At 36.9% G+C, this 19173-nt stretch overlaps 1 protein-coding gene across 5 annotated transcripts in view; it reads right to left on the reverse strand.

Annotated features, from left to right (window-relative positions):
* Positions 1 to 3864: 3864 nt before the first annotated feature.
* LOC126972296 (myb-like protein X) overlaps positions 3865 to 19173 on the reverse strand; it is a 31043-nt gene continuing 15734 nt past the window's right edge. For 2 of the 5 annotated variants that reach the window (XM_050818946.1, XM_050818947.1), the window contains exons 3-11: positions 18480 to 18998; positions 17697 to 17894; positions 16513 to 16587; positions 14865 to 15078; positions 13727 to 13843; positions 11553 to 11735; positions 9921 to 10120; positions 7998 to 8116; positions 3865 to 6817 (exon numbers count right to left, since the gene is read on the reverse strand). In XM_050818946.1, coding sequence (XP_050674903.1) covers positions 6814 to 6817; positions 7998 to 8116; positions 9921 to 10120; positions 11553 to 11735; positions 13727 to 13843; positions 14865 to 15078; positions 16513 to 16587; positions 17697 to 17894; positions 18480 to 18998 — 1629 coding nt within the window. In that variant the 3' untranslated portion in view covers positions 3865 to 6813. The remainder of the gene's footprint in view (positions 6818 to 7997; positions 8117 to 9920; positions 10121 to 11552; positions 11736 to 13726; positions 13844 to 14864; positions 15079 to 16512; positions 16588 to 17696; positions 17895 to 18479; positions 18999 to 19173) is intronic. The other 3 variants (XM_050818950.1, XM_050818951.1, XM_050818948.1) reach the window with 3 other exon arrangements.

Consider the following 19173-nt stretch of genomic DNA (forward strand, 5'->3'; position numbering starts at 1 on the left):
ATTGTACTCTTAGTGAACTTAAGATACTGTTTACATTATTAAACCACTGTTGGTAGGTTTAATAAGTTTTAAAAAGAGTTGTTTTCACTTCTTCGGTGCACTTTGCAAAATTTCGTGGGTGAAATATATTATATTTCTACATACCGAGAGTGCCCTTCGCTCCCTCTCAATATTGCAGTCGTCTTACAGATATTCCCTGAAGATATGACCTAAACATTTGAAATGATTTACAATTTTAAGCTATTACCATTCAGATATACCTTAGGAATATTTTCTGGTCCCTTTCCAGACCCTAATACTATTGATACGGTTTGATTAACATTCATTTCAATCCATGACTGTAAGCATAACTTTCACATATTGATACAAATTTACGTAACCCTTTGAGCGACGGACTCAGCAGGACCATATCATCGGTGTAACTTATAATATTTATGCATACATTTCCCATGTGACATGCGTCTTTTCTGGACTTCTTGAATTCGATGATCAATTCATTGATGATGTAGCTATATACTTTCCAACAAGATCCCAGAAAATTTTGAAACCAAATCCAATTTCAAATGAATTGGTAACGTTAATATGGTAAAAAAGTAAGTTAAGCTTATCTAGGTACTATAACATAAATTACTTTCATAATCTAACACTGACATCGAATGGAGCGAACGCCCTCAGGCTATTTAATAAGCTTTATTGTACAATATCATACATAATATGTTGCAATTAAATTTAAATAAAATTAGAACCCTACTGTCTTAGTCTAGTTTATAGCCGTTTTAAAAAAAAGGTACCCAAGTGACTAGATATTATGTAAGTGACTGATAAGTGTTATGTATATTTTTTTTAGCTCAACTGGACACACTCACATTACGAGCAAGCATACATACATACGCTGCAGCAAGCTATACAGAAGATGGAAAAGTGTAACGAGCCACTATTCTTGGCGTTCGTGGACTATGAGAAAGCTTTTGATTCGATCGAAATCTAGGAGGTGTTTTAGTCTCTTTAGAAGTGCCACATTCATTATCGATATATCGAAACATTGAAGTGTTTCTATGGAATCGCAACCGTGTCAGTCCGTCTCCAGGATCAGTTCTCGAAACCTATCCGACTGCAGCGGGGAGTCAGACAAGCTGAGCGAAAGCGAAAGCTGTTCACCGCTGCGTTGTAAGATGTCTTTAAGCTTCTGGACTGAAACGGGCTGGGCATCATATCAACGGCAAATAAATCACTTACCTTCGATTTGCAGACGATATCGTAATCATGGCTGAGACCAAGGAAGACTTAAGCCATATGCTGGATGGCCTCAATACAGCTTCCTCAATTCAGCAATGCACTCTCGAAATTGTTGACGAGTACGTACCTTGGACAAATAATCCAGTTGGGCAGGTCCAATTTCAAGAAAGAGGTAACTCGTCGAATCCGAATCGCATGGGCAGCGTTCGGTAAGCTCCGTAAAATCTTCTCGTCCAAAATACCACAGTGTCTAAAGGTTTTTAACCAGTGCGTGTTGCCAGTGATGACTTACAGTACGCAGACGTGATCGCTAACTATGGGCCTTAATTATTATAAAATATAATTTATAATATATATGGTGTTTATCACTTAATTCTTAATGTATATAAATCCAGTTTGTTTTCAGTGAACTCCTAAACTAATGAACGGATTTTAATGGGGATTAGGTACTTCATAGAGTGCAGTTTAGTCCAACTTGAGAGATGGGATAGTTTTATTATTTCGATTTGGGACCCATAATTATTTTTATTTCCAATATTTGTGTATGAACATATTATCTATGAGTGAATTTATTGACGCATGGTTTGACAGTTCTGCTGTGAAAGAATTTCATTATAACAAAAGGAGCATATTTTACGTAATAATTCTTGGTGTTATGAAATATTATCGACAAATTCATAAAAAACAGTATTTTATTTATTATCTACAGAACAGTGTCCTTCGGGTCAGCTAGTTATTATGTAAAGTAGTCAGACACCCGCTGCTAACTTTACTTGACTCCTTACAATAATTAATAAGTAGGCAGTATGGATAAATCACCTTATATTCAGCGCGGGAGAAAAAAACGCGCGCACCATTTCCCATAATTTTCATATTTTGTTTGAACAATGTTTGTTTTTTCCTCCCCAGGTGTGTTGAAGAAGTGCGTATGAAACTCGTGAGCGACTTGCTCACTCGGCTGATTGAAGCCCTCGCCTGCTCCTCGGGCTGCAACCCACAGCCTCATGTATAAAGAGCAACTTAGCTCACGTGTATCATAATATACTATTTGTTTCCCACCTCGATGAAAAGCTATCTTTTAGTCCCTGGTACGAGGAACAAAAGTGGCCGATTCTCTCCCGGCAAGACGACTTTTGTCCCTCGTACCAGAAACTAAAAGCGAGTTTTTCATCAAGGTGAAAAAAAAATCGTATACCTACGCACCACGTGAGATAAGTAATACATTGCCACCCGCGATTGTCAATATTCTACGGGTGAGATAACCTACTTTTCTGCCTAGGTGCGTAATGTAATATCTTTATAATCATATCATATCGAACTGACAACACCGTGCAAGTAGATTCATTGCAAAGTTTCGTTTAAGCTCTAGCGAATTAGTTTATGCCCAAAAGACTATTGCTATTTAGTAAATGTGGTCTTTTGTTCTTTGAGAATGATAGTTGAAATAATTACGAACTACATTTGTCTCAGGCCGGATCCACATATAACGAGCTCGGTGAAAAAAGCGTCGTAGCGAAGAAAAATATGGTATACCTTTCGTGCGCCGTTGTTCATTGATGTGGAAAAGGTTTTATAATATATTTGAAGTCTTATTATGTTTGTAGCTGTTAAATCCATTTTTTTCTCCTCTTTTGTGCGTAAATCAGTATAAATGTTAATTTTAGTTGCACAAATATTTGTATTTGTGTATATAATAAATATCCTATATGATGTAAATTTATTGCTTGTTATGTCAAGTTATATGTAAATAAAATCACCTAAACGTTTAGGTTACCTACCTGGAAAAGATCGCTGGATAGCGATAAGGTCGCCTAATGGTGCTAACATAACTGTTAGGCCTTGTTCCCACTATGCCGGACCGGTAGATCTGACGGAAACCGAACAGACTGTTCACATTACACCGGATCTTGTTCGGTTTTATCCAACAGAAGAGGTATCTCTTGGACAAGCATTATTAAAGTTTCTGCTTGAATGTCCATGCTACACGTCTTCTTTTATCAGAAAATGCGAGCCGAATCACGTGAGGGGAGCACGGGCGGGGCGAGCGGGGGACAGATGACGGCACAAATTCGTTCACATTACTCCGGTCCGGCAGTGACAAAACGCTCGGTAAAAATGCCGGGCTCGGTATTTTTTCCGGATCCGGCATAATGAGAACAGCTTCATATATATTCTTTAGCCATTAGCTCTTCCGGCAGTTTTACCGAACCGGTAAATCTGCCGGTCCGGCATAGTGGGAACCCGGCCTTAGGTATATACAAATTGTAACTTTATGTATTTTAGTGCAATTATTTTCATTCATTTCATCCATGTCGGGCGCGCAATACGTACAACTCGTTGACTCTCTACACGGAGCCCCGGTTTGATCCTCATCCGCCACTCGCCACGTGTTTGTTTTCGTCTTTCCAATTCATTTGTACGTTTATTCGACTCTTTATAAGGTCGGCATCGCTCTTCCAATACCTCTGGTGTTACAAGACAGTATGGGGCGCGGTGATCACTTACTATCAGATGACCCCCGCGTATGTATTTTCATTTGTCCTCCTCTTACATAAAAACGTTGTTTTATGCATTTTTATAAAAGGGACAATTAGTATTATATATTAATCATGGCCAAATAAAACAAAATTTATTTTGAAAATTTTTTAACAATCTATAATTTCAATTCAACCTCAATTTGTATAACTAAGCTAACTGCTATATGTATATAACATGTTCAAGACATTGGTACTAATCCTAAACTATGGACGATACCAAAAATACTTTACCTATTTCTTTACTTCAGATTATTTAATACAAAATACACTCACAATTCGGTGGTAAATATAATTAATATAATCTTTTATAACTCAATACCACATAATATTTTGAAATAATAAAGTATTAATTTTATAAGAATATAAACATTTTATTAGAGTACTATTTTTATTCATAGATATAATTCCCAAAATGCATATTCAATAAAAATAAAACTGTATTTATATTTTATATCCATTTTAAGCATCGTAATGAACATGGAAACTTACATATATTGATCAAGGATACGTATTGCGTGCGACATCTCTTTGAGTACGGACAAACTCATATCGATTTCCATGTATTGGATGTGAGGCACTGTGATATTCTTTTTTGTCGTCTTTACCATAGCTGTCATTTGATGTTGGACCTCATTTGTATAGGTTTACTGTAAGATAGTTTAAAACGAAAACCGTTCCAGCTGAATACAATGAATGACCATATCGGAGGAATAACTTTGAAAACTGCTCAACTTACAATCAATCGAGATCCATATTAAGAATTATTTTTCAAGGGGTCCTCCGCTAAATAGGTAGTCCTAATTAAATTTGCAAATATATTTGAAAAGTTAACTAGGAATTTATCATAAAGAATTTATTCAGTGACTCAGATTTAGTGACAGTCGAGGAAACGTCTAAAATTATATTAAAAGTGCGGTTTTTTCTTCATTTTCAGCTACTTAGTTAATATTTTTTTGAAACATCGTACAATCTGTAACATATATTTTGTGTCAAAAAAACGTAGGTACGCAATTTTTCTACGTAGTACGTACATACGTATTCCACCAGTAAACCAATATAAGCTCAAATATCTTAACTTTAAGAATACAGAAAAAGGCGTTCTCCCTCTCGCTTTAAGCGTTTTTATCGTCCTCCATTTTTAAAATAATATACACATATCTTCTAAATAATCTAACATAACCCTACTGTTATTGAATCGACCATTACAATAAAAATTTGCCAAGTGGACGTCTTCCGAGTGACAAGATGACAGTAAATTAAGTGTAAATTTATATGAAATGTATACGACTTCGTGCGGGGCGTAGGCGTCTACTAGCCGCCTACCTGTCTTAATACATAATATAATTTAGCAGTTGCAAATCGTGCAAATTGCAATAGTATCTTATATCGTAGATATAGACAGAAGATCGTAGTTGTGTTTAGTGGAAGAATGTAATGGTAGATGATAACTTGAACTATCAAAATGAACAAAAATATGTATCGATTAGCGCGCTTCACTGTTAACATTGAGAGTACAATAAATAATTTTACTTTAATAACCAGCTCTCAATGAATACATACGACTTAAAGTGTCTAAATACTTCAATATCTATAATACTACATATTATATTCACAGTTCCCGCTCTCAATCTACAACCGTAATATCCCGAACTTGTACACGCGTACGTCATGTCCTTCGCGTAATAGACTCAAATGTAACTGCTCTTTGTATTTCGACATTGTTTTAACATATTTATGGGCTTCCCCGATTACATCCCCCAAAAAATCCTTGAATCACAAAAAGATATCAGTCTGCATTTACCAAAGGAGTATTTTCGAGGTATCTGTGGAATTTCAGGCTGGAAATAATGACAAAGGAAGACATAAAAATGGAATCATCTTCTTCTGAGTTTAGTTTCATTAAAATCTTATGAAACTTCACATATGAAAATGAACCAAGATTATAATAACATCAAATATTTACAAATCTGTATAAATACAAAAATTTTACGTAAACCACATATGGACAATTTTAAGTCGTTACGTAACAGAATATCCATTGAATATCTTATCGATGGCAACCTCATATGGCAACTAGTGTTGCAATTACGGCCGAAACGTAAACATATATATATTCTAGTAACTAAAGATAAAAAATTGAGTGTTTAAATGCGTAATACGATCGATGTTTTTAAACACATTTCTCTGAAGGCGGTTTTGATTGTCACCTCTTAGAAAAATTATGAATTCACAATTATTGTGTCTTCCAAAAAGTATAAGTGCCTTATTCATTTAGTTATTGTTAATACAAATCTTATGATTTCTCTAAATATTTCCAATGAAATTAAAAAAAAATACATACAAACACAGAAAAGACAATTACTGAGAGAACTTAACAATAATTTCATGCAGAATTTGGCTTATAGTCGGTATAAAAAGCCCGAGCTCAAACCATTCTCCTTAAAATCAAGTAAATATAAATGTTAAAGTCATATATTATTATTATAAATGTATAACTAAATTCGACAATATCTCTATAAACCGTTATAATATAAAATATTTTGCTTTGTCTTTGATATTAAAAATCGAGGACAATCTATAAAATAGTCACACGTGGTACTCTGCAAATTTGATCAAAACTTCTTAATTACTTTGAGATATTTTACTAAGTAAAGTTAAATCATCATGAAATAATTAATAACATGTGCCTCTATTAATGGATTATAAATATTTAGGCTTAAAAGTGTTATAACACCTAACCTAGAATTAATTAATTCGTCTCTTAAAAAATGGTTTCCTCCCTTTGTTGTGGAAAACTTCTCATAAGAAAAGGATTCCTGATGACAAAACTCCCGTAGCAAAGGGGACTTTGATATTGGCGCCCTCTTATCGGAACGAAAGCTTTCACATTATTGCCCTGTAGGAAAGAGAAAGGATTTTAACGTGTGACGTAGAATATAGACTCCCCCCTTTACAGAGAGATCACTTAATATATAAAAATATGTGAACACTCGCTCCATCCAGTAATTCTCATCTTGAACAATAAATCTCACACTAACTGTTACCTGTGAAATATAAAATTCCATTCAAAAAAGATTATTCAACCAAATTTATAAATTATAGAAAAAAGTGTCACATAAATGCGATCGGTTTTTGCTTCTTTATAATTTGTACTGCAATATTGGCATATTTAACTTGGCACCAAATTCATTCACAAAAATATATATTTGAATTCATGTGTCTGGTCGATGTCGGAGCCTTTTTGGGGGAAAAATACGGAAATATATATCGACAAATAGCCCCTCAGAAGAAGTTTTTACCCACCATATGGGGTATATATGGTGGGTAATACAATAGCAGCCATTTTGTGTTTTTTTTAAATCGGAACATGAGCGCTGTGCCATAGCCTTAAGGTAGAAACATGTAAATCGTGAAGTAATGCTTATTTTATGAATTAAATTTTCCAAAAAATAATAATTCATAAATGAACATGAAAATATTATTTGAATTACGTTTTTTTAGATCAAGTGTATTTTTTTTATAAATCAAGTTTAAGCACTTTTCAAGAACAATTTTCGGTGAATGAGAACACATTTTCCGAAAATTATTGTTTATGGCAAGCATTATCAATAATATTTTGATTGGTTTATTCACTTTACCACCATATATGATCATCTGGAGTTCTTGGAAACCGACTTCTTGAAGGCTTTGTTTGAAGTCGGTTGTACAACTTTGCAGTATCTGTTTGTAGGCATTAACTGCCATTACACTCATGAAGGAATAACGCCACTATGAAGCCCCATCACAATCGCTGGAAAGTCCATTGTGCCCTGCCATCTGTGCACTGGATGATGCAGTTGCGGTGGCTAACTATTCGGTGACAAGATATTAAGCAATGGGCGTTGAATGAACGGACCAACAGACCATTTAAAACAGAATGTGAATTGTAAACTAAGATTATTAATTTAATCAGCATAAATTAATAATCTTAGTTTACAATTCGCATAAAATTCAAATAAAGTAATTATTACGAATTAAAGGTTACTTTGTAACCACGGAGGTCGCGACGAGCCCATACAGTCGATTCTGTCGTTCCGCAATGTAAACTAGTAAAAAAACCGTCTAGCGACTACAGTCCACCATTAGTCGATTGACTAGTCGACGAAAGAAAATGAACGGTCTAGTTTCGTTCACGTTAAATAAATAAGATATAGGCAGGTCGAACGTATACGAAACACAACTCACATAACGACACACCGCTTGTCCCTTGGCTCAGGGTCGCGCCCCACTTCCTGCGTGGACCTCACACTCTCGTCGACCACCACCGGCTGAGGGAGCGGCAAATCCGTGTTGATGCCCACTATCTGTTAACACACAACTCATTACACTTTTTTTATTTTGACATTAGATTAACGGAATTTGGAAAATTATTAACATAACATCAGAATAGCACAAAATAAAATAAATAGGTAAGTATATTATTATATAAGTATTAACAAGCAACACTTATTTATTTTGAGAAGTAAAGTCCAACTAAACTCTATAATTTCTCTGTTTCTAATAATTACCAGTCACTACAAACACTCAATATATGTGAAATAAAAACTTAAGTATATGAGATAAAGTAACCGATAAGATAAAGTACCGGCTCTAGGATACGATGGAGCGATGACTATGACACCAGCCTCTCACCCGAAATGCACCGGTTCAATGTAAGGTACCTAGGTAACACTGAAAATGTTTAGAAAATGAAGAACTTTTATTGTTTTTCAAAGTAATCTCCGTTCCTCTCTACACATCGTCGCATTCGGTGGAACCACTGAGAAAAGCAGTGGGCCCATTCTTCCTCAGGGGTCTCTTGTATGGTATTTTTGTACGCTTTCACCGAATCTTCAGGGCTCGTAAAGCGAATACCTCGAATTTTGTCTTTAGTTGTTGGAAATAAAAAAAAGTCGCAGGCCGCCAGATCAGGGCAGTATGGCGGATGACTAATTATCTCGACACCTGCCATAGTCAAATATTCAACAGGCCGTTTTACGGAGTGCGCTGAAGCATTGTCGTGGTGAAGGAGGATCCCACTTCGAGGGTGATGCTGTCGAATTTTTTCCAAGACAAGAGGCAAACAGCGATTGACATACCAGTCTGCAGTAACTGTCCTTCCATATTCTAGCACAACTGTCGCGAAACGACCTTTCCGACCAAAGAATGAGTCAATCATCTTTTTTCCTTGACTTCTTCCTTTCTTTACCTTAGTTGGCCGATCCTCGAAAGGAAACACCGTCTGAGCTGATTGTCTTTTGGTTTCGGGTTCGTAGCAATATATCCAGCTTTCATCACCGGTGACGATGTGAAATACAAAGTATGGGGAATGCATCTGGTACAAAGCTTCCTGATGCCTAAATGTTCGTGTAATATTTTTAAACTTGACTCATACCAATGCCTAGGCTTGCGCGTATCTGCTGATAGATTACTCTCTTATCTTCCTCTATCATGCATCTTACAGCACTGATGTTATCTTCTGTAGTCGCTGTTAAAGGACGTCCCTCACGCGGATCATCATTAAGATTGCTGCGTCCAAGTTTAAACTCGTTATACAAATTGTAAAAAGTGGCACGAGGTGTGGCTTCATTAGCTTTGTTGTTGAGTAAGCCCACAACGAAAGTCATTATAAATCATTGACCGAAAATTAGTTCTAAGTAACTCGCGTTAGGTTCATTTAAACGTGTCACAAGAGTTTTAGATTTGCCGCCAATTCACAAAAACAAATGACAAATGAATGCAATATACTACTTTAGGTTACCAAAGAGTTCTAAAATTGAAATTCAAAAATGTTTTCATTGGCAATGTTTCTAACTGGCCAGTTCTAAAAACTTTCAGTGTCACCCACGTAAATTGATGTTCTAATACTTGTTATAGTGAAGGAAAACATCGCTAAATAATTCAAAGTGTTGTATTAGAACTAGGTTCAAATGGACTTGAAGAATTCAGGGCAATTTACGACACCTTTGAGACTTCCCTGTTATTTTTATGCATTCTTTAAACACAGGGTTTATGCAGTATATGTTCACATTCTTAGTACATATTTCGTCGTCTACTGTGCGCCTATTTTGGTACGTGTACGTGACTGGCTTCTTGTATGTTGGCACCTATGCCGCGCTGAGTGTGTACCTGAGCGTTGATGTCGCAGACCGGGGTCGGCGCGGCGCCGGTGGAGCGGAAGGTCCTGGTGAGTCCTCCGAGCCGCTCCAGCAGCCTGCTCCTCTTGCCGCGACCCTCGGGCGCGTCCTCCGCGATCTCCACCTCGTTGCTCTCCGGCTTGCGCTTCCTGCCCACGACAGTGCCAGTGGGTCGCGCCGACGGCTCCGATGCTTAAAATTATAAAACAATCAAATGTCATAAAAGTCATCTGATTATGTAAGAACGTAGAAACATACTTTATATTATGTTTTTTATGGGAAGATATTATTGTGGAGGTTTTATTTTCAATACCAGGGGTAGTGTGAGCCCCGATAGGTTGAGAAATTAAATTACTGTTGAAAAACTGGCAAAGAGGCAAATAGTTGTCTGAAAGGCCTGAGGAAAACTGACGGTAACAATTATTCATCTTTACCGCTTTTATAACGAGGAGAAAATAAATAAAACATCGAATTTTTCAAAAGAGTAAATTTAAAAAGCACCAAATAAAATCCATGTTTTTCTCTTTTTCTCTTGTCTGAGGCATACTTTTTCGCATAGGTGATAGTTTCTAATTTTTGTAATAAGTGATATTTAGAATAAAAATATTTGAACTTCTATTTAATACTAGCTGACCCGACAGACGTTGTTATGTATATCATAAATAAAATAATGTTTTTTTATGAATTTGTCAATAATATATCATAACATCAAGAATTATTTCGTAAAATATGCACCCTGCTGTCGTAATGAAATTGTTTCACAGCAGAACAGTCAATAAATTCTCTCATAGAAATTATGTATGGACACATCAAAGGAAAAACAAATTTGTTGTTTTTATTTAATTCCGAGCATTTTCCTATTTATTCACCTTTTAAAGCTTCTCTGGACTTCCACAAATAATTCAAGACCTAAATTTGCCAAATCTGTCCAGCCGTTCTCGAGTTTTAGTGAGACTACCGAACAGCAATTCATTTTTATGTGTATAGATTATGAGTTTCTTTATGATGCTTTCACGCTAACTAAAAAGCGAATCATGAAATCACACACTGAGTAGAAAAGGACATAGAAGAAGAACATATTAACCCGATTTTTTTTAATGTTCCGTAGATGTGCGAACACGATCTAATAAGAACTAAATCACCGACAGAATATAGTAATCGTACCATAGCCTATTAATTTATATGGCCATCAAATGATCTTATCACACACCAACATTCAGAGATCGTACAAGCCATTCTTATATTACAAAAGGACATGGGAGGCTCCTTTGCACAGGATGCCGGCTACATTATGGGTACAACAAAAACGCTTATTTAAGGAGCAATTTGTATTGTATTTTAGTCTGAAGGGCGCCGTATCTCGTGATATTACTGGGCAAATGAGACATAACATCTTATGTCTCACGGTGACGAGCGCAATTGTAGTGCCGCTCAGAATGTTTGAGTTTTTCAAGAATCCTGAGTGGCACTGCATTGCTATGGGCAAGGCGTATCAATTACCATCAGCTGAAAGTCCTGTTCATCTAGTCCCTTATTGTCCTTAAAAAAATCCATAATATTCACTCTCATCGCTTCGGAAACAAGGCCAATAATAATCTGCACGTAATCGAAAACAAATCCTCACCATTAAGACTGGCCGTTGACCTGATGCTGGTGTTGACTCCAATGTTCCTCAGGGTCATCTCCTTGAGCGGCCGATACGAGCGCCGGCCTCTGATGCGCAGACCACTCAGGAAAGGGCTCTCTGTCGGCTCCTCAGAGATGACCGATGATTCAGTTATGTCCATCTCCATTGTAGTGTTATTGCCTTTTGCATTAAATTATAGTTATTTATCTACACCCATGCTTTAAATCCTCTATTAAAGATTCTGAAACAATTAGCTTATTCCCAACATTAAAACACCCAATGTTCTAATAACCATTACATCATCCAAACGAGTGTTGTAATGTTGTACTGAATTTCATAACAACACTCCTATGTTTTTTTTTCGATCCCTTCATGCGCAAGAGTTTCAACAGACAGCCACATTCTTATTGTTCGATGCGTGGTATCTGTATAAATTTCAAAAAAAGAACATTTTCGTTTACCCGCGTTCCACACAACTAGAACGTCGCGCGCCGTAAAAAAAAGTAGGCTATTCGAATTCCTGCCATTTTTCTCCGATATTTTTATTGTCTTGTTTACAAAAAATGAGCGATTCATTTTAAACGCTGCAAAAGAACATTATATTCGAGTGAATTTTAATTATTGCACTATACAAAATGTTAATTCAGTAATCAGTAATGGATGATATTAGGTTACTACTAGGACTGGTGTTTTAATGTTAGCAGTAAGCTAACTGTTTCAGAATCTTTTAGAGGATTCATATTCTGGGTGTAGATAAAGTCTTGTATGCAACTGTTTATAATTAGGTATTAAAACACTCATGTGATACTATTATCACACTCGGCTTCGCCTCGTGTGACGCCTTATTACACAACACTTGCATAAAGAACTATTATGCAACTGTTGTGTAATAAGGGGTATTAAAACACGAATGTGGGTTTATGTGATAATAGTATCACATGAGTGTTTTAAGACCTAATTATCAACAGTTGCATACAAGACTTTATCCAAACCCATAATATGAATCTTCTATAAAGATTTTGAAACAGTTAGCTTACTGCTAACATTAAAAAAGCCAGTCCTAGTAACCATTACATCATCCATACGAGTGTTGTAATGTTGTACTGAATTTCATTACAACACTCGTTTGGATGATGTAATGGTTATTAGGACATTGGGTGTTTTAAAGGCAATAAGCTAACTGTTTTAGAATTTTTAATAAAGGATTTAAAGCATGGGTGTAGATAAAATTAATAAACACATTGACTGAACAGGGTGTTTAGTTTACAATTGATAGTGAACCGATTAGTAATGAAATAAACACTAAGCATGTAAGCTTATTATTTTATTATATGTGAATTTTACAGTGAATGACAGATATGGAGAAAATGCCAACACCCACAAATTGAATCACCAAGATGCACTAAAACTTCCAAATCTTTTATTTTTTAATTTAAGTTGTTGTAGTATGTCCGTGTTGTCGTCGTGTGTGTGATTATAGTTAGCAATAAGAAAATAATGAGTATGAATGACGTGCGGTACGCAAACGTGGTCGCTAACTATATCTATATATATATATATAGGTCTGATGAGCAAGCTCATGGTCGCTTAGAGAGCAATAGAGAGGGGTAGAAGCTTCCCTACGAGATCGAATCATCGATCAGAAATGAGGAGATACGTAGGAGAACCAAAGTCACCGACATAGCTCAAATGATTGCGAAACTGAGTGTGGTGGAGCAGTAAAGTCCTCGAATTGCGACCACGTATCGGAAGACGCAGTGGTTCAGTTAGGGCAGCGCAGGAGCGATCGTCGTGGAGATATTTGGTGGAGACTGTAGTGTATTGACATCTAGTCTGAACCGAGTATGTGTCAACAATAATTTTCACTATCATGACATCGATAGTGACATTAACCGTGTGATGTTGAAGGAAAGCAGTTCTAACAAGCTGTTGCGAGTGAACGTCCCCGGATGTAGTGCTACATAGTAAAGATTAGTTGTTTTACTCGTGACCAAACGTGGTTGGCTTTCTGGCTGGACAAAGGTGGAAAGAGCACCTTTGTCTAGCAATGGACGTCTTACGGCTGTTCATGATGAATACGAACGATCACGTAGATGCTATTTCAGATTATTTTGAATTTTGACTGGGACTATATGTTTTGTAAACCTCTGTGACTTCTGGGGAGCACTCACCCGTGTAGTCAGCCATCACGGAGCTGGTGGTCTGGTCCAGCAGGCGTGCGCTGCGGCGGTACGGCGACACCTTCACGCGGGACTTGCTGTAGTTGGTGTCGGGCTTGCTTCTCTCCTCTGCGGTCACACAACGTCATACTACACACGCCTTTGTATTGACACCCCCACACCTTCATATCAGTGCTATCAGGCAGCGTCCTACTTGACCATCGATCGTACGAACTTAGGATGACTATTTCGCATTGTTCGTGCAAGTTCAAGCTAAATATTGCACTATTATGTTCTAATAGCCGAAATAATCAGTTCAAAACATAATTGGTTTTGTTTTCATCGCCTTGTTCGTCCGAATCTTTTGGAAGTGCGAGAGTCACACTGCCGTCTTATGATGTCATCACAATCGGGCCAGACTCGTCCGGGTTAATTACCACACTCGCACAGAATACCGGCGTGAAGTAGCGGCCTAGTGCCGCTATGTTTCGCATAGGTTAGTGTCGAGGACCGGAGGCCATCCCCCCTTAAAGGCCGGCAACGCTCCTGTGATTCCTCTGGTGTTGTAAGAAAATGCGGGCGGCGGTGATCACTTAACACAAGGTACGCTCGTTTGCCCTCCTTTTCCATAAAAAAGAACGAAAGTGCAATAAAGCGATATTTAATTTACGTTATATATTACGTGGTATACGTATTGTTTTCACATCACTATGTATAGAAAAGGATATTATTGAATTTAACGACAGTAAAAACTGTGTCATTCTGTTAACAATAAGTTATACCAAGACTAGTGGACACAAAGAAGAAGAGCTGCTGCGTAATGTGTATAAAGTGAGTCTCGATTTTTAGAATTAATGATGATTTAGGGTTAACAACTAGACTGACAATCGCATATAAAAAAGGTTGTCAAAAATGTCCGATTACATTAAAATTAGCACCTTATTTCAATATTCAAAGGTTATAATTGTATACGCTCATAAGAAGCTCATTTATTATGGTGCGAAATTCACGGAACGGACGTTGCGTGGCGTTGTATTCAAAGCGCGGTCAAAACACAACTGAACGAAAACTATGCCTAATAGACACGTAGGCAGAGTTTAGTTTCAGACAATTCATCAATGGAGTGTATGTATATTTATTTCCGACTTACCTTCCATTTCGACATCAACTATAATTTCAAGTGACGGCTTCTCCACTACTTTGCCTGTGCCTGCTTCATCTCTATCCTGCTCACTCTTATTATCTTCCGGCCTCTGTGAGTCGTTCTTCTCTTTTCTGTCTTGTGGCTTGGGAGAGTCCGATGACCGCAACTTGCGATCCGACGGCGGGTCTTCTTTTAATTTTAGAAGTTTTGTTTCTTTCGACTGCAATATTGATTCAAATGCGTTATTTAATATTATAGTAGGGTGTCAAACGTGAACTAAAACAAAATCAATAAAATAACGTATATATAGTATATATAAAAGGTTTTCGCAAATAGCTTCTCCTTATGCTACTACTAGACATCCTTACATATTAAAACAGCTTCTGAACTAATATATTTATATAAAATAATACGACATTTATTTTTTAGTTTAAGGAATCTCTGATTTATTGACAGGCATGTCAAATAATGAACATGTACAAACAGCCTTTATAATCAACTCGATTAGATTGAGCGATGCGTTGTGATCGCAACAAAAAAACGAGCTACCGAGTGATACCAATCCGAAATATTTCCCAAAGAATACAAAATCATTTCATTTGTAACATTTTTTAAGTATTATTACTAGTTTTTGTGAGAAGGTGTTTTTCACGCATCCTTATCGACAAATTCACCCCATGTCAGAATATATCGTTCGCCGAATGTCTCTGCAAGCTGCGGCACATTTAGTCAGTGTCTACTTTGTCGTTATTATTATAGGTAAATTAGGATTCTACAGGTGATAGTTTGGTAGAACATGTCTTATAAATTTTATTGAAATTATTTTTATACTTATCTACCATTTGTAAAAATAGAAGGGCAAATAAAAGTTCTTGTAACCATCGAATAAGCACCGCCACCCATATTATCTTGTAGTTTTTTTATTAACGGGGGCAAACGGGCTAATGGCCTGATTGAAATGAAAAGAACCTCCGCCCAAGTAAAAGCTATGCCAGCGGCCAAGAGATGCGTGGCCGATCTGTGCCGTGGAAGTATATACTCGTTTATGACCCGACACCATAGTGAAAATAGACTGTTGGTTAATACCAAATGGTTCGTGTTAATACACGAACTCTTATGAGCACTACCCGTAATGTATGCGTTTATATATGCAGAGAAACCCCCACGGAAACCCCCCTACGGAATGCCAAATAATCAAGCCGATCGGAGATGACATGGCGATTATTTGAGCCGCTCTTGTTTCTATGCGTTCAGTGGAAGAAGCTGATACTGGGGAGCGGCCGCCCAGAGGTGAGAACAGTACTCCATGGGAGGCCGAATTTGCGCCTTATTTAGTTGCAGGTGATGGCTTATACTGAATACTGTCTCGCCTTAATGAGCACACCAAGCTTTGGCCTACTCCTCCAAGTAACCACCGGCAGTGGACGTCATTCGATATATCAACACCAAAAATAATTTTTAAAATGATGAAGCATTAATTGAAAAGAGTGACAATGAATTTCTCGCCACTTCTTCTCATTATAGCTCAATTTTTCCGAAGTGCTGGTAAATGGTTTACAAAGGTGACATTCAACACATGTTTCTTATCAAGCGAGTGCCACAGATTGTGATCATCGGTTAGTAGCCGGCGGTCGGAAAGCTAAACAACACTTACATCGGGCACATACTCCTTGTCCGTCTGTTTATCCGAGGCCGGTCGCGGCGTCTCGGGCGTGCGCGTCGACTTCACCTTTACCCCAAATTGTGTTTGTTAGTTTGTTAATTGGTACCACAAAACAAACAGACATGTACCGAAACCGTTCAAACAATTGGATCAACTTGAGATTTGTGAGAGCTTCATTACACAGTAAATTCACAATTTCAATTTTGCACTAACTTTGAAACGGAATTTAAACTGCTATACTTATTATAACTATTAATATTTACTTTGTACATCTATGAGGACCTTATTGACAAAAGCATTGTGTCTAATTTTAGTCCACACAAAAATCAAATCTTAAATGAGTACCAAATAGTACTACAGATTACTACCCCCATTTAACATACAAAAATTTGACACCGCGTCATCAAGCCGACAAGACAAGCTCGGTCCAAATATTACTTAACTCACAGAACTTAAGTTGATATAAAATTAAATATGTATCACAAATATTATTAAATCAGTCATGACTTATAATCGGTATTAATGTACTTGCAAGTTGATCAAGGGGTCTAACTGTCCACCCATCACGCCAGCCCACCAAACCCATCTCCAAAGAAGCACCAAAATTCCCACAACACACCCCACTACCAGACCACACATCCGTAACAATTCCTGAAACTAATGCAACACCACAGTTCCTATGTCACCGTACTTGATTAATATAATGGTAAATGTAAAAAGAAAAGTCGACTTTTGACATTAATAAGTGTCATTTCCTTGACCTATACGAATAAAGTATTTTGATTTGATTTGATCTAATTCTTAACAATCTTAGCTGTATTAGAATAATATTACTGTAAACCAACTGAGATGGTTCTAGAATTAAAAGGTTGGCGTGTGGGTCTATATTTCACAGACCAAGTACTAAAAAAACCGCGCGGAACTTACCAAGAATATGAGTTTATATATTAATAAGTGAATGCACATGGAAAAAGCTACGAACGTGAATCAGGTTCATACGAACATTAATACTGATATGGAATTTATTATATTCAGAATAAGTCAGTTACTAAGATGGGCCCGCACAAGTAAAAAAAAGCGGTGATGATGTATCAACAGTGGGGAGACCGTAGTGTCAGTCCGCAGTGTGCGCCCAGCCTATCCAAGATGGCCGCCGGCGCGGGCAGTCGACTGACCTGCGAGCGGCGCGTGTAGCTGCGACTGGGCAGGCCGTCGGGCGTGGACGGCTCGAAGCACTCGATATCCGAGTCTTCGTACGCCAGCTCCGGGAACTCCTCGTCCTCAGAACTCACCGTGACTTCGCAATCGCCGTTCACTCGAGTGCCATTCTGCGCTGGCTTGTTGCTAGGCTTGGGTGTGTCGCTCGTCTCCCCCTGAAAATATAATAATTTTATCATATTTTAAAATTCGGTTTGCTACAATCCATGAACAAGATCGAATATGTTATCAGATTTAAAATTCAGATCAAGTGGCAAAGCCATAACAATGTGGAACACTAGTCATTTATCAGACATTGTTGTTGATATTTTTGGAAATACTTTTCAGTTTGATCAGCAACATTTTTTTCCATTAAAGGAACAGGTTTTCGCTAAATCGTGTTAATTTAAAGAATAACAAATGTATCCTATTGCTAAACCTACCTGGAATAAGAATAATAAGTTTTCTATTTGAGCATTCTTCTTCATACATATATATAATATAATATATGGTGTACATTAAACAATAATATTAGTAGTATGTATGAAGAAACTAGATCAACTCATTATCCTAGAATGTGAGATAATCCTGTATCAACACTAGAATACTATGCTCTTCTAGTGGGATTACGTTTTACTTAAGTCAAAAGGCCAAATGTAATTTATAAAGTACTATACAACAATCAAACTGCATAACTGACTTGCATAAGTGTGGTCATACTATGTCAATAAATTGTATATAAATATAACAAAACTACAAACCTTCCCGTTTTCCTTTGCCTCATCTTTCGCCCTTTCCATTGGAGGCACATGTGCCTCCTTCTTCTCCCCTTTATCTTTCTTCTCTGCTGCCTTTTCGACAGTTTTTTCAACAGGCTGTTGCTTCTTTTCAACAACCTTTTCAACCTTTTTCTCTACACCTGTTTCAGGAACCTTGTCCTTTTTTGCTTCAGCTTTCTCTGTTGCTTTTTCTTTTTTGTCTACAGGTTTTTCTGTTGCTTTTTCTTTTTTGTCTACAGGTTTCTCTGTTGCTTTTTCCTTTTTATCTACAGGTTTTTCTGCTGTATTCTCCTTCTTGTCAGCAGATTTTTCTATAGCTTTATCTTTCTTTTCACCTGACTTATCAACAACAATTTCTTTGTCGTTCTGGTTTGATTTGTTAGTTTTATCACTCGAATTAGATTTTTCTGTACTCTTCTCTTTCTCGTTCACCTGTTTCTCCTTTTCTGCTTGAGCAGCCATTTTCTTTTTCGTTTCCTTTGCGGGACTGTCAGCGTGTTTCTGTAAAATTATACATTTTTTTTAAATATAAGCTTATAAGAATTAATCTTAGAGGCCTTTTAATGAATATCATATTATTAAACAACTGGTTATAAAGATACAAAACTAAGGATGAATACAATATTTTAACAGTAAAAAAAAATATTTAGGAATTACTTGCAGTCTCGTATTATGG

This window comes from Leptidea sinapis, chromosome 26, assembly GCF_905404315.1.
Source record: "Leptidea sinapis chromosome 26, ilLepSina1.1, whole genome shotgun sequence".
Classification (NCBI taxonomy): Eukaryota; Metazoa; Arthropoda; class Insecta; order Lepidoptera; family Pieridae; genus Leptidea; species Leptidea sinapis.